The sequence below is a fragment of the Marmota marmota genome, unplaced genomic scaffold, assembly GCF_001458135.2.
Source record: "Marmota marmota marmota unplaced genomic scaffold, marMar, whole genome shotgun sequence".
Classification (NCBI taxonomy): Eukaryota; Metazoa; Chordata; class Mammalia; order Rodentia; family Sciuridae; genus Marmota; species Marmota marmota.
Window position 1 is genome coordinate 5,128,544 of NW_026000130.1, and position 23,555 is coordinate 5,152,098.

The window sequence follows — 23,555 nt, forward strand, 5'->3', positions numbered from 1 at the left end:
AAAAAAAAAAAAAAAAACCAAACCAAACAAACAAAAAAAAAACCCCAAAACAAGACTGGGCTTCTGAGCCCGGGCGGGGGAGGGTCTTGTGGAGTGGGCAGGGGTGGGGTGGGACTCTTTAGGCCAGTGACCTTGCAGTCAGTCATGTGCACGTCCCTGTGGAGTTGTGTAAGGGGCATTGTAAGACTTGGGTGGAGGTGGATTGAAAAGCAGAGTGGGTCAAAGGTCATCTTTCCCAGACCCTCTCCTGCTCCACAGGGGACCTGCGACCTGGACTAGAATGGAGAGTGGCCACGTGCTGTCTGGTCAGCCAGGTTCCCACCTCAGCACCAGCGACATTTGGGGCTAGTTCATAGTGGGTGGGGACCGTCCTGTGCCTTGCAGGGTAATGGCAGCATCCATGGGACAGTAAGTTGTGTCCCCAGATATTGCCAAATGTCCCAGGGTAGGAGCAGTGTCTCCTCCCATTGAGGACCACTGTGACAGGCCAAAAACACTAAAAAGGATGAACAGGTGGAAAGCTTGTCACTGCTCAGCCGTCGTCTCCTCTCTGGTTTCTTCCGTAGCAGGTGACACGTCCCCACACGGGGAGTTTTTCTGAGAAGAAGCTATTGTGGATTTTGCTCCTGAGAAGCTTTTGTAAAATTTTAACAGATGCTGATTTTTTTAAGGTTTTTTTTTTTTTTTTTGAGGGGATGGAGAGAGAGCTGGGAATTGAACCCAAGGGCGTTTTACCTCTGAGCCACATCCCCAGCCCCTTTTTATTTTTATTTTGAGGCAGGGTCTCTGTACGTTGCTGAGGGTCTCACTGAGTAGCTGAGGCTGGCCTTGAACTTGCATCCTCCTGCCTCAGCCTCCTGAGTCATTGGGATGGCAGGTGTGCAGGATCTAAGTCTTTTAATCAGACTTAACCTTTTAGCACAGTCAGGCTCTCGGTGCTTGGGAGGGTCAAAGAGGTGGGTGATGTTTTTCTTTCCTTTTTGCAGGGGGTCACTGGGGCTTGAACCCAGGGCCTTGTGCATGCCCAGCACTGAGCGGCACCTCCTGCCCCTGGCGATATTTTTAGACCCCAGGGGTGGCTGGGGCGTGCTCGGCCCCTCCCCAGGCTGTCATGGGTCTGCCTTGTCTTCCAGGGGCCAGGTCCTCCCAGCGGCTTCTCTGCTGAACCTCGTGGACGTGGAGCTAATCTACGGGGGTATCAAGTATATTCTCAAGGTATCCCCTCAGGCTTCCGTGTGCAGCGCTCTGGGGGCCGGAGGGGGTTTGTTCCGCGTGGTGGGTGAACATCCTGGAGCGGATTTTCTCCTGCTCAGGTCTGAGCCGCTGTGTTCCTCGGGAATCCCTGAGTAGTTCCTTCGTGACCCTGAAACCTAAGCACTGTGGTTTTCAGAAAGCCTAGGGCCTGGTGGTGTGCACAGGTCACGGTGGCTCCGACTGTTGATCTTCTGTGGCTGCTGGAGCAACATGCTACCCAGCGGTGACTTGAAACAACAGCAGTTTATTTTCCCACGGTCTGGAGGCCAGAGGTCCAAAGTCCAGGTGCCAGCTGGGCCATGGTCTCTCTGATGGTGCTAGGGAGGGACCTCTGGCCTCAGGGCTTCCGGTGGCTGGCAGTCATTGGTGTCTCCTTGGGACTACACCACTCCTGACTGTCTGTGCTTTCACATGGCCTCTGAGTGTGAGTGTGTGTGTGTGTGTGAGTGAGAGAGAGAGAGAGAGAGAGAGAGAGAGAGAGGGAGAGCGAGCTGTCTCTTCACGTTGCTTCTGGGTCCGCACCTGTGTCTCTGTCTCTTCTCCTTTTATAGGAGCACCCGTTAGATTGAATTTAGGGCCCATCCTGACCCAGCGTGATTTCATCTTAACTGTTTACATCTGCAAAGATCCAGTTTCCAAACAAGGTCACATTCTGAGGTTCCAGGAAAGTCAGGAGTTTTGGGAGGTCGTTTGTCCCCCCAGATGATCAGAGCCTTCTCTGAGCTGGCCTGGCCCACGGTCATTCCCAAGGCCTGGGAGGCTGGTTTAGTTCTGCATTCTGCACCTGGAATCTATGTGCACATTCCGGGGTTCACCATCAGCGTTCCTGGGGCTTCCTCTGGTGGCTGTCCTCTCTCAGAGGTGTCTAGTTAGCCTTCCCGTGACACTGAAGGTCCACTCAGCCCAGAGGTGACCTGACATGTGCAGGCATAGCATGAGGCCCGGGGTCCACATGGACATGGTGAGCCATGCATGTGTGCCAGGGTCTCTGATGCAGCTGCAGGTACTGAGTGTCCCCTTGGAAGTGGTGGCCTGCGTGGCACTTCCAGCCTCGTGTTTTGTGGGGTGGGAAGAGGACTGAATCTGAGTCTGTTTCTGAGGCACAATTTTTATTTTCCTTGACTTTACTTTGATTATTTCTGAGCACACAGAGACTTTGAGTCTAGGCAAACAAATGCGTCGTCCTTGGGAGGTACTCTCCGTCTGCATTCCCCCCGCCCCAAGGTTTTTTGGCTTCCTTTGGGCCCCTGGGTTCTACCAACCTGATTTTCAATGTGGCACAATCTAATTGTAGAGAACTTTAAAGTTTCAAACAAGTCCACGGAATCACAAAACTCAAACGATTCTTCACTGCTGCGTGGAGGCCGACTCTCCTAGTGTGTTAGCTGAGACCATGGTGCAAATCATTTTCCTGCTGTGATATTTTTGGGCATAAAGTCATGAACAAGTTTCCTCCAAAGCCAGTTTGGTCTCTGCCATGTTGTCCAGCAGGACTTTCCATGGTGATGGAGAAGTAGCTATGCTGATCACTTGGTCAGGGTCCCACCTGAAATGTGGTGAGGGTGACCAAGGAACTGGATTTTACATTGTATTTAATTTGGATTAATTTAAACAGGCCGGGTTACTAGGGGTTCACCAGATTGGACCGAGAGGGTCTGGGGTTTTCCATAACAAAGGTGACAAGATTGGATGCTAGTTCAATGGCAGTTTTTATTATTATCACAAATAATGTTGCCATCCGTATTCCTGTATTCCTGGCTATCTTTTCAAAATCTGAATTTTGTTGGTTGTGGGTCCTGGGGATGACCGTTTCAAAACACACGGTGACCTGCAGGTCAGGTGGGCTGGTGTTTCAGTGGGTCTGAAACTCAGAGCCAGGCCAGAGCCTACTAGCCTGTCCGTTTCTCAAGTGTCCCACAGCTCACATGTGTCCCTGGGCAGAGCTGGGCCTAGGGGGCGGAGCCATAGTCCATGTTGGGGTGTCCTTGCCCATAGATGGGGTGGCTTATCAGCCGCAGAATGTGTCGCTCACAGTCCTGGAGGCTGGAAAGTCCAAGGTCAAGGCACAGCCGACGCTGGTCTGGTGACCGCTTCCTGGTTTGTGGCTGTGCCTTCTCTTGCTGTGTGCTCATGTGGCAGGAGGGGACAGGAGCTCTCTGGGGTCACTTGGTGGAAGTCACTGGTCTCGTTCATGGAGGCTGCACCCTCCTGGCCTGATCACCACCAAAGGCCCCACTCCCTACCATTGCATTTGAGGTTAGGTTTTAGCATAGGAAACTGGGGGGCTTGGGGGGTACATAAACAGTCTGTGGAACCAGGCCACTGGGGGGTCTCCAGGGCTGCTTTACCCAGAGTGTGATGAGCCCCCGTCCCTGCCACCCGCAGTCCTGCACAGGGCTGGCGCTTGGTGATGTGAATTAGAAGGGAGCCCCCAGCCCCGGAGGGTGGACAGCCCAGGAGTGATGACCAGGTAGGACGCGTGTCTGCAGTCGACACCGTGGACTCCAGGTCCCGCCAGCCCCGCAGCCGCTCCCTTGGGGTGAATGAGGAGAAGGGCTGGGGGGGGCACCCCCACCCTTCCTGCAGAGCCTGCCCTTTCCCACGGTGCGAGGAGCCGTGTGGGCACATCCTGAGTCCAGGTGATGACACAGGCCTGTCCCCACAGGTGGCCCGGCAGTCTCTGACCATGTTCGTCCTCATCATGAATGGCTGCCACATCGAGATCGACGCCCACCGGCTGAACGACGGCGGGCTGCTGCTGTCCTACAACGGCAACAGCTACACCACGTACCTGAAGGAGGAAGTGGACAGGTGCACGGGGGCCGGGGCCCAAAGGGGACACCGAGGCCCACGGCGGGCGGGGTGTGCACAGGGCGTCCAAACTGCAGAGCTGGCCTGTGCACAGGTCCGGGGTCTGTGGACGAGGCCTTCCCTGAGGAGTCCCAGGGTGCCTGGGGAGGGTCCCCTCTTGCCTGGGATTCATGCCACTGCCAGACTTTCAGGGAGGGCTCCCAGGCGGGGAGCGCCTTCCTAGGGACCCAGAGGGGTTCAGAGATGAACGGGGCAGGGCTCCCAGCTCTGTGGCCTGGGAGGTGCATGACGGCGTGCCTGCTTCCCCCCCCATGGGCGTGGGGCACCCTCCAGCTCTTCTGATCATTCTGAGATCACACGGTGACATGTTGGGGACCCTTGCAGAGCAGGCAGCGCATACTGCAGCCACAGAGAACGGAGGGTGGAACATGGGCCAGTGACCCTGTGCTCCCGCTCCCGAGGAGGCCAAATTCGCGGGCCTCAGTATTTTGGGAGAGGGCAGATTAAGTGTCTGCCTGAGAGGCAAAGTCATCTCTTTTCTAAGCTGAGTTCTTTCCACCAAGAACATGCAAGATTATGTAGGTTCTACCCAAATGCACGCGCTCCCCAGTTCAGAGACAAGGAGAGGATTTGGAATCCAAGATGGATCGAGTAACGTTTATTGATGGCTTTCTTGGTGCCAGGACCTGTTGGGATTTATCAGTAAAAGGCACTAGTTTTCAGTCAGGGTGAAAAGAAACACCTGTTTTTCTTCCCCAACTCACTTTCAGTATCTCCATGGTAATGTCCAAATGTCCCCACTGCTGCTCAGAGGGTGACACGCGTGGCCACCTTCAGGGGAAGCTGCCTCGGGCTTGCGGGGCCGAGGGTCCTCATCTGTCCCCCTACCTGCTCCTCCTCTCTCCCAGTTACCGAATCACCATCGGCAACAAGACGTGCGTGTTTGAGAAGGAGAATGATCCCACCGTCCTGAGGTCCCCCTCGGCCGGGAAGCTGACGCAGTACACGGTGGAGGACGGCGGCCACGCGGAGGCAGGGAGCAGCTACGCCGAGATGGAGGTGATTGATGCCACGCAGCATTCAAAGGGGAAATCTAGGCCCAGGGACAAGTGAGAACTGAGCCCCCCTCAGGATGCAGCGAGTGTCGGGTTTGGGAAGTCCTTACCGTGGGCAGGTGCTGGCCTGAGCACTTGACCTCTCTACTTCTTCAACCTTCCCAGCAACCATGGGAAGGGGCACAAATGTGATCCCCGTTTTACATGTGAAAAAGAAGGCCAAGGAAGTCGGGCGCGGAGGCTCATGCCTGTCATCCCAACAGCTCAGGAGGCTGAGGCAGGAGGATGGCAAGTTCAAAGCCAGCCTCAGCAAGCAGTGAGGCCCTAAGCAACTCAGTGAGACCCTGTCTCTAAATAAAATACAAAACAGGGCTGGGATGTGACTCAGTGGTTGAGCAGCCCTGAGTTCAATCCCCAGAACCAAAAAAAAAAAAAGCCAAGGAATGTGCTCAAGGTCACCCAAAGTCAGGACTTGAACTTGGCCTCCTCGCCATGGCCAGGCCCGGGGGTGGGGGAGGGGGGTGGGGGGTGGGACAACAGCAACGCAAACCCAGCAGGGAGGTGAGTGGTGTCTCAGACTCCCGCCACAGGATGGGTGCCTCACCGCACGCACGCAGTCCTCACGAGAGCCCTGGGGTGTGACTCACGAGTCCCGTTTTACTGTTGGAAAAGCTGAGGCTCAGAGAGGGGAAGGCACTTTCTGGAAATCACAGAGGTGGCGATCGCGGATCTTGGGTTTCAGCCTGGCCTGGCTGACTTGGGTGCCCGAGCTGTGACCTGCCAAGCCAGGGGCAGCACTGCCCTGACTGTCCGAAGCTGGGACCATGCGGACAAATCCTACGCCAGTCACGTCTCCAGACCCCGGGGAGGTGGGGAGGCAAGCTGTGGGATGCTGGCCCTTCCGTGAGCCTGTCCCCCATCCCACAGAGCACCCCCAAGGCCCCTCGGGAGCTTGTTCCCCAGGACTGTTGACAGAGTGTTTGATTCACACGGCACATAGGAGGAGCAGGTTCTGAGAACTGCATTGTAGGATGGTTTCTTCATCACGCAGATGTCACACGGTGTTCTTGCACAGCCTGAATGGTGTGGGCCAGTCACCCCACGTGGCCTCGAGATGTGAGATACAGGAGGCGGCTGCTGGTGTGGCACAACAGACTGTTGTGACCTTTTTTTTTTTTTTTAAATAAATAGGAGTATGTTGTCAAACACCCATAGAAAGCGTAGTGAATACATCAACCAGTCAACAGCCCTGTGATGTCGTCATAGTGTGACGTGCTGCGCGTGCTTGTGCTGTGCTTTTGCGGTCCTCGCAGGGCATCACGTAGGTTTTTCACACCAGCAATCACCTCAGATGACTAGTGTCTTGCACCGTGACCTTAGGACGGCCACCATGTCACTGGGAGAGAGAAATTTTTACCTCTTTGGGCCCTGCTGTCATGATTGGCCTGTCGATGACTGAAACCCTGTTGTGGGGCACGTCCCCGAACACCGATCACTAGATGCAGTATGCCTGCTCTGCATTTCTGGGAGAGAGGCCTGCCTTTGAGAATAAATGTCAAGACAAGCGAGGGGTTGGGTGAGCGAGGCAGCATAAAAGCTAAGCCAACCTACAAGCCCAGGGAGAATCAAGGTTCCTAGGGTCGGAGGAGTAGCTCAGTGGCAGACACTCGCCTGGCACAGCCCAGGGCTCCGTGCCCAGCTCTGCAACCAAAAACAAGAACTAGAGAAAGCAGCAAATAAATGCCAGCGTCCCTGTCAGGGAAGTGGGCACGAGGAGCCCCTCCTCCTCCCGGCAGGCTTTGCGGGTTGAGAGTCCAGGCCCAGAGCAGCCTGGTACGCAGCGGGCTCGCCCTAATGTGGGGTCTCCCCCTTTCTGCTGAGTGCTGCTGGGAGTCTCTCCATCCTAGGTCACAGTCCCTGCTCTGCAGTCCCTGATTCTGGGTGGCTCAGGGTGCCAACCACAAGCGGTCCCCGTTGTCTCTGTCCTACTTCTCTTTGCCCAACAGGTGATGAAGATGATCATGACCCTGAACGTGCAGGAAAGCGGCCGAGTGAAGTACATCAAGCGGCCGGGAGCCGTGCTGGAAGCCGGCTGCGTGGTGGCCAGGCTGGAGCTCGATGACCCCTCTAAAGTGCACCCGGTATGTGCAGCGGGAGCCCTCTCAGCCAACGTTTCCTGTGCTGCGTTGGTGAGGCAGGACCTGGCCACCCCCAAGTCCCTGCAGGTTCACAGAAATCTGAGGCTCATGTGAACTCCCGGGAGACGGATGGGCACAGGATGTTGTTTGGCCTCATAGTCGCAGTGAGAGCGGTTGCCTTGGGCCTCGGCTGTGGGGACCCAGTGCAGAAGCCAGCAGCTGATTGCAGAGGGGGATCCCCTCAAGTCAGCTCACAGGGGAGAAGGAGCCTGCAGGGTGGTGAGGGTTGGGCAGGAGACCGGGTGTTCCAGACTTGGAGGACGGCCTGTCCCAACCATGTGGGTGCCAGCGGACCTTCGTAGAATGAACTAGCACATACGTGGCTGGACTGAGTCCTGTTGCCGCTCTGGGGAGCTGGTGATTTTTCCTCATGGTTATCTGAGGCTGAACGTTTATGATTTCCAAAACTCGGTTCTGTTTCTATAAGGTTTTCATCCTGCCGGGCCTTTGTCACTCACTAGACAGTGGAAATGAACAGAGAAAATAGGGAGATGATCTTCATTACAAAGCAAAACAAAATAAGAAAGAAAAAAGATCTAACGACTTCTAAAATGGTTTGGAGTCTGAATTAGTAACGCTGTGACATTTGCGGAGCGGGTGACTTGGGACACGTGGTCAGGGCACAAATTCAGCAACTCCAAATCCTGGTGCAGCATTTTCTCCTGTTGGTTCTTGGGGTTCACCCTCCTAGATCAGGTCTGTGGGAGCCCATCCATCTGCCTCATGCCCCGGCTTGTCGAGTCTCATCAGGTTCAGGGCTTCTGTGACCCGCCCCTCTTGTCCCTCACCAGGCGCAGCCCTTCACAGGAGAGCTGCCCGCCCAGCCAACACTGCCCATCCTGGGGGAGAAGCTGCACCAGGTGTTCCACAGCGTCCTGGGGAACCTGACCAACATCATGAGCGGCTACTGCCTGCCAGAGCCTATCTTTAGCATAAAGGTAGGTCCCCTGTGAAGAGCAGGTGCGGTCCGAAGGGCTCACTCCGTGACATCAGAGGGCTCACTCCGTGACATCAGAGGGCTTTTTTTTTGGCACAAGGAATGAGAAAACAGTCCTCTCTTGTTTCTGTAAAGGACCGTCCTCAGGGAATTCCTCAGTTTGTAAGTTTTGGGGTGCATTTCCTCCTCCATGATCAGCTGATGTTAGTTCCCTGAGTTCAGGAAGTTAGGGAGGAGTCTGTGGGTGTGGCCAGCCCCCCTCTTTGGTGCTGGAACCCAGGGGGGCTCATTTCCCAGCCCTCACTGAGTTGCTGAGGCTGTCCGTTCTTGATCCTCCTGCCTCAGCCTCTCGGGTTGCTTAATGACACCAGCAGGAAGATACTTGGTTCAGAGACACTGTCCTCACCAGCCACCATCCCAGGGTCCCAAGAGAAACACGGAGATCCCCATATTGCAGACCTTCCTGAAAGACCCCTGATGCTAAACTGATCAAGATCCCCCTGGGGGCAGCCCCTCAGGAGTGCAAGGCTCAGTGACGGTGGCGAGGACAGTGGTGGACAGCCCTTGTCTGGGCGTACTGTGTGCCCGATGCCGTTCTCGGTGTGTAAAGTTGATGAAGCCATCTGAGCTTCCCAGCTTGCAACCTAAGAAGCATTTGCAGGTGGGGCAGCTGAGGCTCAGAGAGGGTAAGAAATGTGCCCTGCTTCTCCCTCGAAGAGGTGAAGATGGGGTTTGAACCCCAGCCATCTGGCCTCAGGGTCTGAGCTCTTCACCACTGTGCCACGCTGCCTAATGATGATTGCTGTAGGGATAGAGTCTTTCTATAGATAGAGTATTGCTGCAGATAGAGTCTTTGCACTTGCCAGTTACATTTTGAACCTCCTTTGTTGTTGGAGTTGGCACCATTATCATCCCCACCCAAAGACCATCCCTGGTGGCCAGAGACACACTGGAAACAGAATAGGGCAGCTGTTGGAGGCATGTGAGCTCAATGGCTTTGGTGTGCATTCTGGTTTTGCTTCTTGGTATAGCTGGGTGATCTGGGGTAACTTAATCAACCTCTCTGTGCTTTAGTTTCAATTGTGAAAGGAAAATGATTATCATTCCTACTTGGTAGGATAATTTCTGAGGATCAAAGGACAGCTTCTAAAGAAAGGTTTTTAGATGGTGTCTGTCACTAAGCAAGTGTCTCACAAATGCTAGCTCGTCACGTGACCTTACGTTTCCTCCTCACCCTGTGCTGGGTGCAGAGAAGGGAGCAGGGGCCTCCCTGGGTATGAAAATTGGCTATTCCCCTGTGGCCAGGGGGCCTTTGCCCTCTGGACTGCTCTAGAGGCTGCGGGGTCAAGTTCTTTGGCCACAGCAGTGCTCAGGCCTGGGCGGGTTGAGTTGGGTTATGCTGTGGTGGGTGGCAGGGTCCTTGGCCACGTGGGGCTGTGGCTGACTGGGGTGGTCTCCGCTGCAGCTGAAGGAGTGGGTGCAGAAGCTCATGACGACCCTCCGGCACCCGTCACTGCCACTGTTGGAGCTGCAGGAGATCATGACCAGCGTGTCGGGTCGCATCCCCGTCCCCGTGGAGAAGTCAGTCCGCAGGGTGATGGCCCAGTACGCCAGCAACATCACCTCCGTGCTGTGCCAGTTCCCCAGCCAGCAGGTACGTGGCCCCAGCCAGCCCCACGGGGATGCCCGGTCTCCGTGTCGGGCCTCTGATCAAGTTGGGCTTCGTTCTTTTTTTTTTTTTTTTTTTNTCCTTTTATTGTTTTTTTAAAGACATTTACCCTTTTTTTAAAAAAAATAGTTTCTTTTAGTTGTTGATTGACCTTTATTTTACTTATATATTTCTATGTGGTGCTCAGAATCGAACCCAGTGCCTCACACGTGCCAGGCAAGTGCTCTGCCACTGAGCTCCAGCCCCAGCCCCGGGAAGGGTCCTATATTTATAATTAGACTTAATGTCATTGGTCTATTCTTTTCATCAACCAAAGAAGCTATTGTTGCTGTTTCTGGTCCTGGGACTGAATGAACCCAGGGCCTCGTGCATGCTAGGCAAGTGCCGTACCAGGGAACCACACTCCAGCCCTTTTAATTTTTTATTTTCAGGCAGGGGCTTACAATGTTGCCGAGGCTAGCCTTGAATTTATGATCCTCCTGCCTCAGCCTCCTGAGTGGCTAGGGTGATAATGTGTGCCACCGTATCCGGCTGACAAAGGTATTTTCAAAGAAAATTAAACCTGCATCAGCGACAGATTTCTGAAAGTTCCAAGCATGTGCCTTTTTCAATTGGGGTCCTCTGGAGCCTGGCTTTTATCTTGAATTGAGATATGATTTACATGCCACACTCTTCTCCCACCTCCTTTAAGGTGCCTGTTCCTTGGTCTGCAGGATATTCACAAAGGTGTACACTGACTGATTTTAGGGCTCTTTCTTTTACGCTTTTTCTTTGGAGAGGGTACCAGGGATTGAACCCAGGGGTGCTTAACCACTGAGCCACATCCCCAGCCTTTTTTTCCTTTTTAAATTTTATTTAGAAATGTGGTCTTACTAAGTTGCTTAGGGCCTTGCTAAGTTGCTGAGGCTGGTTTTGAACTTGTGATCCTCCTGCCTCAGCCTCCCAAGCCACTGGGATGACAGGCGTGCACCACCAGATGGGCAAGTTTGGCTTCTTGACACCTACTTACAGGTCATCCCCAGAGGTCGAGAATTCTAGAGATTAGATTTTTTTCCCATTACTGGGAATGGAACCCAGGGCTGTCCATCAAGGTTAGAACATGTTCAGCCATAAAAATAAATGAAGTGCTGATTCATGCTAAGGAAAAAAGCCAGACCCACTTGATTTATGCTTCCATTTAGAAGAAATGTCCAGAACAGGAGAATCCATGGAGAAGGAAGTAGGCCAGTTTACCAGGGGGTAAGGCAGAGGGGACTTGAGGAGTGATGGCTAATTAGTGTGTAGTTTCTTTCCAGGGTGATGAAGGTCCCTTAACATTACCAGGTGCGGTGGCGCACGCCTATCAGCCCAGCAGCTTGGGAGGCTGAGGCACAAGGATCGTGAGTTCAAAGCCAGCCTCAGCAAAAGTGAGGCCCTAAGCAACTCAGTGAGACCCTGTCTCTAAATAAAATACAAAATAGGGCTGGGGATGTGGCTCAGTGGTCGAGTGCCCCTGAGTTCAATCCCTGGTACCCTCTCCAAAGAAAAAGCGTAAAAGAAAGAGCCCTAAAATCAGTCAGTGTACACCTTTGTGAATATCCTGCAGACCAAGGAACAGGCACCTTAAAGGAGGTGGGAGAAGAGTGTGGCATGTAAATCATATCTCAATTCAAGATAAAAGCCAGGCTCCAGAGGACCCCAATTGAAAAAGGCACATGCTTGGAACTTTCAGAAATCTGTCGCTGATGCAGGTTTAATTTTCTTTGAAAATACCTTTGTCAGCCGGATACGGTGGCACACATTATCACCCTAGCCACTCAGGAGGCTGAGGCAGGAGGATCATAAATTCAAGGCTAGCCTCGGCAACATTGTAAGCCCCTGCCTGAAAATAAAAAATTAAAAGGGCTGGAGTGTGGTTCCCTGGTACGGCACTTGCCTAGCATGCACGAGGCCCTGGGTTCATTCAGTCCCAGGACCAGAAACAGCAACAATAGCTTCTTTGGTTGATGAAAAGAATAGACCAATGACATTAAGTCTAATTATAAATATAGGACCCTTCCCGGGGCTGGGGCTGGAGCTCAGTGGCAGAGCACTTGCCTGGCACGTGTGAGGCACTGGGTTCGATTCTGAGCACCACATAGAAATATATAAGTAAAATAAAGGTCAATCAACAACTAAAAGAAACTATTTTTTTTTAAAAAAGGGTAAATGTCTTTAAAAAAACAATAAAAGGACCCTTCCCACCTGCACCTTTGCTTGGGTCCTTCCTCCCCCTCTGTCCCAGTGCCGTGCACCTGTTTGGTGACTGTTGTCATTCTGAGCTCTTGAAGTCTCCCAGCAGTACCCCGAGGGGGGACCAGGGATTTTTCAGGGTGACCAGATGGCTTTTGGGCTGGGATTCTTTGAACCTTGGGTGAGACCCCGTGATGGCTACTTCGGGGCTTTGTCATCTGCTGTCAGTGGTCAGACCTGTCTTGTCCTGTCTAGATTGCCACCATCCTGGACTGCCACGCGGCCACCCTGCAGCGCAAGGCTGACCGAGAGGTCTTCTTCATGAACACCCAGAGCATCGTGCAGCTGGTTCAGAGGTGAAGGGCCCCTGGGCCCTCCAGGGGGTGCGGTTTTCACCCTGAGGGGTCACCTGTCTCCAGAGCCGGGCTGGGGTTGTCTGAGGGGCAGGTCCTCACTGACACCGAGCACATGAGTCCCGGCTCTGCCGTTAGTGAAAGCAGAGACCTGGCCTTAACCTCCGTGGGTCTCAGTTCACCAGCAGGCGAAAGGGGTGTAAAAACACTTCACAAGATACGTCACTTGGAGTCGTATGGGGGCTAACCTTGGGAAAGCCGTGACATTTGGCCAGTGTTCACCAGGTGGTAGCTTGGATCAGGACACAGTGGGATGAGATGGTTTTATGTACAAGAAAGGACGGTGCCGATTACCATTGCGGTTTTGGGGACCACTGCAGAGGAAGGTTGGTGAATAACTTGAATCGTGTCTTGGGTAGGTAGGGGCAGGGGCAGTCTGCTGCAGGACTGTGCTGATGGTAAGAGAGATCTTTGCCATTTTTCATGAAGAACCTACGTAGCAAGATGGCTTGGCTCACAGAGAGAACGGAAGCAGATTTGAACCAATCAGCTCGGTACCTAATTACCAAGTGCCAGGAACTCAGGTAGAGAGAATGGGGGTCCTTAGGAGGTGACCCTCCTTTCAAGGAGTTCCGCAACTCCTGGGCTCCGACTGGCCCTGTAGGCTGCAGCAGAGGGAGGGGATTTTGAAGTGCATCCTCACAAAATGAAAGCCTCACAACCAAGGACTACCAGGGAGTCCCCCCAAAAATGAATCCGCTGCTCACCTTAAGCCCACCCTTTAAGCTTCAGAGAAACACCCAGAAGGAATGAGCACATGGTATTAATCGATTCTCGAGCAAACGTTTCTGTGTTGAACATAATTATCAAAGTTCTACCCGTGCTGTGACTGAAAAAACAATTGCATTGGGAATGATTTTTTATTTACTATTTTAATTCTTGTTCTTTTGTTGTCATTCAGTCCTGCTGGGGTAAGCTGGTTTCTGATTCCCTAGAACTTAGTATCGCACCCCCTGAGAAACCCAATTCCCTGTGTTCAGAAATATTCTAGAAGAGGAAATGTTTCCGGAAACGCGGTTTAACCCAGGAAAAAGTTTTGTCTCAAAGGGGAAATGAAATTTACACAGGATCTATCTTTCGGTGAATGTCTTTCAAGTTTGTCTTTTGGGAAAATCTCTTTATAGACAGGATGCTTAATTGGACATTTATATTTTTGCCGTTAAAATTGGCTTCCCCCCTTCAGCATCCAACTCTCTTGGATTTTTTCCCTTCTCTGGGGGGCTGCGCCAGGGCCGCCCCAGGGTTCCATCCCCGGTACTCACCCAGCAGGGCCGCTGGTTTGAGGGGCAGGTCCACCTGCAGGCCCAGGCCACGGTGCCTGAGAATCAGAGGGCACAGCCTCCACATGGCTGGGTGACTGTCACCTCCATTCTAAATCCATAAAAGCCCTGGGGGATGTCCCAGGAGGTGAGGTGGGCAGTAACCTGGCTGCCTTCCTCTCCCCAGGTACCGCAGTGGGACCCGCGGCTATATGAAGGCGGTGGTGCTGGATCTCCTGCGAAGATATTTGCAGGTTGAGCATCATTTCCAACAAGGCAAGAGACAGGGCCCCGCTGGTGGCACGGGTGGCAGACCTGGGCAGGGCGGTGGGGAGGAGCCGCCGTCTTAACCCCAGGCCGCCTCCTCTCCCCTCTAGCTCACTACGACAAGTGTGTGATAAACCTCAGGGAGCAGTTCAAGCCGGACATGTCCCAGGTGCTGGACTGCATCTTCTCCCACGCACAGGTGGCCAAGAAGAACCAGCTGGTGATCATGCTGATAGTAAGCAGGAGGTGTCCTCCACCCCAAGCCGGGCTGGGTCTGGGGCCAGAAGGCAAGCATTCTGGACTTGGCGGGGTGGGCGCTGTCTGGACCACTCGACTCTGCCATTGTTCAGTGTTCCAGTAAAACTTGGTTTGCAACCATAGGCAGGGACACTCCTGAAGCCTCTGCTCTGTGCCAGGCCCTCTTGGAGTACTTTACAAATAAATATTAACTCATTTAGTTCTCACAGAAACCCTAATAAAGGTTCTCACCTCCCATTGGAAGAGCTCAGAGAGGTAAAGCCACTTGCCCAAGGGTACCCAGCTCTGTGAGTGCAGAGCCAGGATTTGAACCCACCTTCTGGCTCCAGCGTCATGAGCTATAGGAATATTTAGTTCTGGGTCTGGTGGTAGGTCCTTATTGTGCCTTCTTGGAGATGTAAGGCATTTCCTGCAAGATAGTCAGAAGCAGTCTTTATTTTTAAAGACTTTTCCCCTGGATAACGGTCCTGATGACTCCTTAGAAAATGTAGGATCAGCAGAGAAGGAGAGACTTGGACTTGGCTTAGAGCAAGAAGGGCTTGGCAGTTTTTTTCTGTAAAGGGCCCTAGAGAGTAAATCTTTCAGATTCGTGGTCACAGGGCTTCTGTTGTAGCTCCTTAGCCCCATGAGCTTGTAATCTCAAGCAGCTAGAATGAGTGAGTCTGGGTTCCTATAGCATTATTTTTTTGGGAGGGGTTACCAGGGATTGAACCCAGGGGCACTTAACCATGGAGCCCCACTCTCAGCCCTTTTTATTTTTCATTTTGAGACAGGGTCTTGCTGAGTTGCTCAGGGCCTCACTAAGTTGCCAAGGCTAGCCTTGAACTTGTGATCCTCCTGCCTCAGCCTCCTGAGCCACTGGAATTGCAAGCATGTGCCACCACGCTCAGCTCCTATAACACTATTTACAAAAATAGTCAGTGGGCAGAGTTTGGGCCCGGGGCGTGTAGGAGAGTAAACACCTAACAAGTTGTATTCATCAATGTTGGTATTTTGGAAAGGGTCATTTTAACATCTCTTTGTGCAGCACATTTCAATCCTGGTTGCAATGAGAAGCACCTGGTGGGCAGCAGGGTTTAAAAAAAAAACAAAAACAGATGCTCAAACCCTACCCTTTGTTCAATTAAATCAGAGGTTTTGGAAATGGAGCCCAGAGGTTAGTACATTTTGAAAGCTTTGGCAATGGGAAATTGAAACATGGACTGTGTGTCGGGTAATATCGTTAGTGTCATGTTTAGTTTCTTTCGTTTTTTAGAGGTTCTGTAGGCAACTGGGAGAATATCTTTTTCTCAGCCAGATATGTACTTAAATAGTGTAAAAGATTATGGTGTCTGCATCCCACTTTTAAGAAGAGGAAGAGTGTGAGCATGCACATGTGCTTACAGCGAAATCCAATGTGCTGCTGTGATAAAAAATTAACAATTAGTGACTCCGGGTGTTTAGGGGATATCAACACATGGATCTTCGTTACCTCTGAAGTTTTTAAAAATTAATTTCAGGGGGAGGACTCCCCAAAGTGGTTGCAGGGTGAGGCCAGGATCGGGCACCTGTGCCCAGGGAGGTGTCTGCTCTTGGGGAATTCCACAGCTACAGTAATAGAACGCTTTTCAACACTTCCTTTGGTGGAGTGTTTGGGAAGTGTGTAGAGCAAGGTTTCCTCTAATGTCAGAGTCGGCTCGGCATTCAAAGGTCAGGGTGGCACCTGTGGATTTTTCTGTTTATCACTGACTCTTCAGGTCTTAAAGTTTCTAAAATCATGTGCACCAGATATCGGATTGGGGGAGATGGTGGAATGGCCCAGCTCAGAGAATTGGGACGCTTACTTGGGGCTGCTGCTGCTGCTTTTTTTTTTTTTGGTACCAGGGATTGAACTCAGGGGCACTCGGCCACTGAACTGCATCCCCAGCCCTATTTTGATTTTATTTAGAGACAGCATCTCACTGAGTTGCTTAGTGTCTCGTTTTTGCTGAGGCTGGCTTTGAACTCGCGATCCTCCTGCCTCAGCCTCCCAAGCTGCTGGGATGACAGGCATGTGCCACTGCGCCCAAAATGTTGTCCCAGGCGTGGTTTGGGGGTCAGAGGTGAGATTCACTCTGTGGCTCTTTTGCTTTCATTTGTTAGGAATCAGTGAGTTCTTTTTTTTTTTTTTTTTTTTTTTTTTGGAGAGATGAGAGAGAGAGAGAAATTTATTTATTTTATTTTTTATTGTTTTTGGCGGACATCAACATCTTTGTTTGTATGTGGTTGCTGAGGATCGAACCCGGGCCGCACGCATGCCAGGCAAGCGCGCTACCCCTTGAGCCACATCCCCAGCCCTCAGTGGGTTCTTTACTTCTGGTGGAGTTTGGTCCCGCAGAAGCTTTCAGTAAAGGCTTGCCACTTTGATTCCTGTGAGATGAGATTGTTTGGAGTCTTTTAAGGGGACATAGTTTCTGCATGTCATTTAGGGGTCCTAGAACTTGGCGACAAGACAAAACAAAACGTGGTAGTGTAGAATAAAGTACACAAGGACAAAGAAAGAAGGGATTCGGGGCTCTTGTGTGTGCAGGGTGGTGTCCTGGCTTTTAAAATGCTCACACACACACTCACACACACACACACACACTCGCACACACTGTCACACACGCACACACACTCTCTCACACACACACACACACTCACATACTCACACACTCGTACACACTGTCACACACACATTCGCACATTCACAAACATACACTCTCACACACACACTCACACACTCACACCATGATCACACTCTGCCAGCCTGGTGGCTGAACAGCGCCTGCCCTCTGTGCTCTCCTTGGAGCCACAAGCTGGGTGGCATGGTGAGGGCAATGTCACCACCCCTTGACCATACAGAGTGAATCAGAACTGGGGGAGGAGAGAGGATTTAGATAATTTCCCATGAAATTTCTTGAGCGTCGACGTGCCTGTGTGCTTATGTATGAAATATTAATACATAAAAAATTATGACTCTAGGGCTGGGATGTGGCTCAGTGGTAGTGCGCTCGCTTAGCATGCACGAGGCACTGAGTTCGATCCTCAGCACCACATAAATGTAAAATAAAGATATCGTGTCCACCTAAAACTAAATATATGTATAAATTTCCGACTCTAAAAGCCGCGTGGGTTTAACATAATTAGGGAAACCTGTGCATGAGAAGTGGTCACAGCCCTGCCCTCTGGTGAGACTCCTTGGGGAACAGTGGTGGCTGATGGGGGGGGCTGTCTTCCGTGGACTTGGACGAGGCGCCTGCTGTGGCCGTTCCCGAGGCCCTCTTGCGCTCAGGGCATAAAGGAAGACGCAGAGACCATAGTCCTGGTCTCCAGCAGGAAGGTCCCCCACTCAGAAGGACTCAGCACCCCTTTCTCTTCTGCAAGATTCCACTCCCAGCTCCTCCCCTCTGAAACTGAACCCTTGAAGTCAGGTAGCAGCGTGCAGGGGGGGAAGCTGGTGGCTTCAGGGACCCAATAGAGCTGTGCTCCGATCTGCTCCACCTTGCACAGGCTCCAAGCCTCAGTTTCCTCATCTATAAAATGGGGATCCTGATAGTAACTCCTCAGAGGGTTGGGAGAATGGGAGAAAAGCGTGTAAAGGATCTAGCTATTTGCCTGGTACACAGTCAGTGCCTGCTGAATGCTCACTAGAATAGTATAAAGTTGAGCATCCCTAATCCAAACTCTGAAATGCTCCAAAATCTGAAAGTTTTCAAACACCAGCAGGATACCACAAGTAGAAAACTCTGCCTCTGCCCTCCTGTGATGGGTTGCAGTTGAAATGTAGATGTACTAAAAATATCACACAAAATATTTCAGGCTTCGTGTGTGTAAGGTGTATGTGCGACTATTTGTCTGTTTGTTTGTTTATTTTTGCAGAGCTGGGGATCCAGCCCATGGCCTTCCACATACTGGGCAAACTCTCTTCCACTGTGCTCTGTCCCTAGTCCCAATGTACTTGAAACATACACAAGTTTCATGTTTAGATTTGGGTTTTGTCCCCAAGATAACTCATTATGTATATGTAAATATTCCAAAATCCCCCTCCCCCCAAAAAAGATCTGAAATCCCAAACACTGCTATTCCCAGCATTTCAAAGAAGCATCACTCAACCTGTGCTCTAGGCAAAAACTTAGTTATATTTTTCTTTTCCTTCTTTCTTTCTTTTTTTTTTTTTTTTTTGGTACCAAGGATTGAACCCAGGGGCACTCGACCACTGAGCCCCATCCCCAGCCCTATTTTGTAGAGTCTCACTGAGTTGCTTAGTGCCTCGCTGTTGCTGAGGCTGGCTTTGAACTCCAGATCCTCCTGCCTCATCCTCCTGAGCAGCTGGGATTCCAGGCATGCGCCACTGCGCCCAGCTTAGTTGTATTTTTCTTCTTGCTAGGTATTGAGGGTGTGTTTTGGAGTATGAGTGGGCAACTGGGTGAATGAAGGGGTAGGGGTGCTCATGGTAGAGAGGGGCAAAAGGAGTGTCTCAGGCTGTGCCTGTTGCCCTGACAGCGGACACTAGATTGTTTGGGCAACTTTACGCCTGGCCAAGGTGAGTGCTGACCTGTTCCCCTCTGGCAGAGAAAATTCATTTGGATTCTGTTTCTGTCCCCTAAAGGATGAGCTCTGTGGCCCAGACCCTTCCCTGTCGGACGAGCTGACCGCCATCCTCCACCAGCTCACCCAGCTGAGCAAGACGGAGCACTGCAAAGTGGCCCTCAGAGCCAGACAGGTCAGGGCTCCAGGCACCTGGACCTGGCGCGTGGCTGCCCCGAGCCCACCCGGCTTCTCTTATGCCAGCCTCACCCCCTCCCTGACAGGTGCTGATCGCCTCCCACCTCCCCTCCTACGAGCTGAGGCACAACCAGGTGGAGTCCATCTTCCTGTCTGCCATCGACATGTATGGCCACCAGTTTTGCCCAGAAAACCTCAAGGTGGGACATCTCCTTCCTTCCAGCTTCCACAGAGCACGCCCTGGCCCAGGTGGGGGTCTTGGGGGCCTACAGGCTCCCCCTGCTTCAGGGTGCTCACTTCCAGGCTTCCAGGAACCCCGGCATCTGAAGCTGGGAACCCTGGGCAGGATCCAGGGCTTGATTGGCAGGTCTCCTGAGAGTGCACATGGGAGGAGCCGGGGGCGGGAGGAGCCCGGAGTTCGGGGTCCTTGGCCAGCGCCAAGGACAGCACCGCGGCCATCTTCTCCTATTCCCACTCCTCCTGCGCTTCTGGTTGGTGGTTAAAACCTGTTCACATTTTTTTTTTCCTTTTTCCTTTTTCCATTTCCCATAGAAATTAATCCTCTCAGAAACGACCATATTTGATGTCCTGCCCTCCTTCTTCTACCACACTAACAAAGTCGTTTGCATGGCTTCCCTGGAGGTAAGTAGGGGAGGCCTGGGGGACAGTGGCAGGCCTGAGCTTGCCAGTTGTAACATTCAGTGCCGGCTGGCCCGTGCCTGACCCCCCTGGGCCATGGCCTTGCAAACATGACTTTATGCTCTCCAAGTTAGTATTCACCTTGCAGAGGAATGAACTGAGACACAGAGAGGTGAAGTGACTTGCTCAAGGTCACACAGCTAGGAGGGGCAGTACCAGGATTTCCACTAGATCTGTTTTATTGCAAAGTCTATACAGGTAACCACTGCTGTGTCCTGTGTCACCGCAGTTCTTCCAGGCAGGACACAGCTAACTGCTAACCCTGAGAGCCAAGTCCAAGGCACCTTGTCCAGACTTGCTGACTGTGTGCATTAATTAATACTTCAGATAGACTTTTCCACCTGGAGCTCTGAGAGCCAGAAGGAGCCTGGGTGACTAAGTGACTGCCCTGTGTGACAGGACAGAGAAGGGTATGACCAGCAGCAAAACCCAGATGAGGGCCAGGTGTTCTTGCTCCTGTCTCCCTGCATTTAGGAGCCAAGAGGTGATGACTTATTTTCAGGAATTTAGACTTTTACTCTGCTTTTTGTGGGACACAGGAGGTGACCCTCTGGCACTTAGGTGGCTCTCTTACCCTGCACTACGTGACTGGTTGTGGTTTTTCCTAATCTCCTGGCTCTCAGTCCAGTGATTCCAGTGGCTTGACCCCCACAGCTCCCCACTCTCCTGGATCTTTTAGACCCCGTGAGTTACCCACCCAGGTTTGGCTGGGTCTTCCTGGAGACCCTTTGAGGCTTGTGAGCATGTGACAGTCACTGGGCCTCCTGGACCTGCAGGTTATACCCCTTCTACGGGTTCAGCTCTGGAAGAGTCCTTCCGAGGCCTCACTCCTGTTTTCCAACAATGAGACCCAGTGCGTCTTGTCAATACTTTTAATTTCATTTCATTAAACATTTATTATTTATTCATTTTGTAGTACTGAGGATTGAACCCAGAGGTGCGCTACCACTGAGCTACATCCCCAGCCCTTTTTATTTTTTATTTTGAGATAGGGTCTCACTAAGTAGCTGAAGCTGACCTTGAACTTGCGATCCTGCCTCAGCCTCCTGAGCTGCTGGGATTACAGGCCTGTGCCACTGCGTCCGACTCATGAGTATTTTTTAAAGTGCTAAGTCCTATTTATGTGTATTAGAGATTTTTCTAGGATGTACTTTCTATACATTCTATCACTTTCTACAATGGCACTTTTTTTTTTTTTTTTTGGGTACCGGGATTGAACTCCAGAGCCCTTGTCCACTGAACCCCATCCCCAGCCCTATTTTGTACTTTATTTAGAGACAGGGTCTCACTGTGTTGCTTAGGGCCTTGCTGTTGCTGAGGCTGGCTTTGAACTCAAGATCCTCCTGCCTCAGCCTCCTGAGCCAGTGGGATGACAGGCCATCGAGCATAGCTGGAAGCAGGTCATTTAGAGGGCAGCAGTGACACTGTTATTTTATTTTATTTTTTTAATATTTATTTTTTAGTTGTAGTTGGGCACAATACCTTTATTTTATTTATTTTTATGTGGTGCTGAGGATCGAACAGGGCCTCGTACATGCTAGGCAAGCGCTCTATCGCTGAGCCCCAGCTTCAGCCGGACACTGTTATTTTAGTTCTTGTGTCAGAGACCATCTATTCCCCAGACAGTTATAAACCTCCCAGCATCTGAACACTAGACTGTGTCCCCCGCTATGGCAGCTTCTGGGCCCACGTGGTTAGTGAGCACTTAAAATTCCATTTGTCTGAGTCGAGCTGTGCCTGATTCCAAAGACTTAGTAGGGAGGAAAGAATGTGAAATATGCAAATATTTTCCTATATTACATGTTGAAATGATAATATTCAGGGAGAAATAAGAGTATTATTAAATTATTTTTAGCTGTTCCTTTTCTTTTTCTCCATGGCTATAAAAAATTAGAATTCTAGGTGTCGCTTGTGTTGTATTTCTTTCTTTCTTTTTTTTTTTTTTTAAAGAGAGAGAGAGAGAGAATTTTAATATTTATTTTTTTTTAGTTTTCGGCGGACACAACATCTTTGTTTGTATGTGGTGCTGAGGATCGAACCCGGGCCGCACGCATGCCAGGCGAGCGCGCTACCCCTTGAGCCACATCCCCAGCCCCTTGTGTTGTATTTCTATTGGCTAGAACTGCTCTAGAGCAGGGGTTGGCAAACTGTGGCCCTGGGACGTATTTCATAAATAAAATTTCTTGGAATAGCCTCACCTATTTGTGTACATATTTTTAAGGCTGGTTCCGTAAAGCAGTAGCATCAAGTGTTCGTAGCAGAGATACCCAGCCCTTTACAAAAACAAACCAATAAGCAAAAAAACTCCATCAACTCTCACTGGGATGTTTTCGGCGGCTGCTTAGAGATTCGGTGGATACCTTTCCTGGTGTCCCTCAGCCTGGGCTTTTCAGGTTGATGTCCACAGTGTTTCTTCTCCCCCAGGTCTATGTGCGGAGAGGCTACATCGCTTATGAGCTGAACAGCCTGCAGCACAGGCAGCTCCCCGATGGCACCTGTGTGGTGGAATTCCAGTTCATGCTGCCCTCTTCCCACCCAAACCGGTAGGCGCTGGGGCTCCCTTTCTCCTCTCTGACCTGTGTCCTCTGCGAGGACCCAGCCAGTGCCTCTAGTGTGCTGCTGGGTGGACGTTGGGAAGACCCCTTCCTCGCTGTGGCTCTCCCACAGCTCCGTGTTCTCCTCTGTGGAGGTAAAACCACGGCCCACCTCCTACCCACCTCTACCTCCTTAAATTAAAACAAGTGGAAATAATGTGAAAAACTTCAGCCTCTGGGTCATAACAACTGCATTTAAAGTACCCAGTGGCCACATGGGGCTCTCAGGTGTCCTCCTGGACTGTGCCAGAATGTTCTAGAAAGTTCCAGTAGAGTGCTGTCCTCCACCGTTGGGAAGAGTAAATGAGATAAGGCACATGTGGCATTTAGGTTACCACATGGCACAGAGAAATTTGTGGGTATTAGCAATCAATCCCCGTGATGATTGTAACCAATGCTGTCGTTGTAACCGCCCAACGGCGTGCTGTTGGCCGGACACTGTGCTCAGGGTTATAGATTCTTATTTCATTGAGCCTTTGCCCTTTGTTGGCCAAGCGGGATGTCATCTGCATTTTACAGATGGGAGCCTGGGGCGTCTCTGGACCTGGGCCGAGCTGCTCACTCACCTGGGGTGGGAAGCTGAGCTTACTTTCTCAGGGGCTCATCTCAGCGCTCTTTCCCCAGCCCTTGAGCGTTTTCGGGAGCCAGGTGCAGGGCACATGGCCTGTGCCCACTGGAGTCTGCCATCCGGCGCCGTGGCTCAGTGACCCCGCGGTGTTCTCCCGGGACAGCTGGCGTGTGTACTGCGGGCTCACGTCTGTGTTCTAACCCATCTTATTTCAGGACACGACGTCCCATTCTGGTCAGGTGGCGTGCCATATCGTCCATAAAGTAATTATGTCCCCTGGTGTCCGGAGCAGTCCCTCTCACTCTTCCTGGTTCTTCTGTTACGGGTTCCTGGGGGGTTCCCAGAGGTCTTGCTTGTGGCTTCGTGGTGTCGTGGTGATTTGGGGTTCCCCTGATCAGGTCTTATGTCTCTGCAGGCAGCAGGCTTCATGTTTTCTGCAAGTGGGGATTTTCCTGGTCTCTTGGGATTTTGAAAAATATATTTTAGGCTGGGCGTGGTGGCTCACGCCTGTCCTCCCAGTGGCTCTGGCGGCTGAAGCAGGAGGTTCTTGAGTTCAAAGCCAGCCTCAGCCACTTAGCGAGGCCCTAAGCAACGTGTCGTTTATTTTACCCTTCGTATTTCCAAAAAAGAGGGTCGT

The 23,555-nt window shown here is 51.7% G+C and overlaps 1 protein-coding gene across 1 annotated transcript in view; it reads left to right on the forward strand.

Annotated features, from left to right (window-relative positions):
* The window catches only part of Acacb (acetyl-CoA carboxylase beta), a 117,821-nt gene that overhangs the window by 56,901 nt on the left and 37,365 nt on the right, over window positions 1-23,555 (forward strand). Inside the window, exons 16-29 of the mRNA XM_048784891.1 lie at window positions 1,134-1,215; window positions 3,920-4,065; window positions 4,974-5,124; window positions 7,127-7,261; window positions 8,110-8,256; window positions 9,721-9,909; window positions 12,391-12,491; window positions 13,995-14,083; window positions 14,185-14,309; window positions 18,942-19,055; window positions 19,144-19,257; window positions 19,610-19,699; window positions 22,181-22,299; window positions 23,134-23,181. Coding sequence (XP_048640848.1) covers window positions 1,134-1,215; window positions 3,920-4,065; window positions 4,974-5,124; window positions 7,127-7,261; window positions 8,110-8,256; window positions 9,721-9,909; window positions 12,391-12,491; window positions 13,995-14,083; window positions 14,185-14,309; window positions 18,942-19,055; window positions 19,144-19,257; window positions 19,610-19,699; window positions 22,181-22,299; window positions 23,134-23,181 — 1,650 coding nt within the window. The remainder of the gene's footprint in view (window positions 1-1,133; window positions 1,216-3,919; window positions 4,066-4,973; window positions 5,125-7,126; window positions 7,262-8,109; window positions 8,257-9,720; window positions 9,910-12,390; window positions 12,492-13,994; window positions 14,084-14,184; window positions 14,310-18,941; window positions 19,056-19,143; window positions 19,258-19,609; window positions 19,700-22,180; window positions 22,300-23,133; window positions 23,182-23,555) is intronic.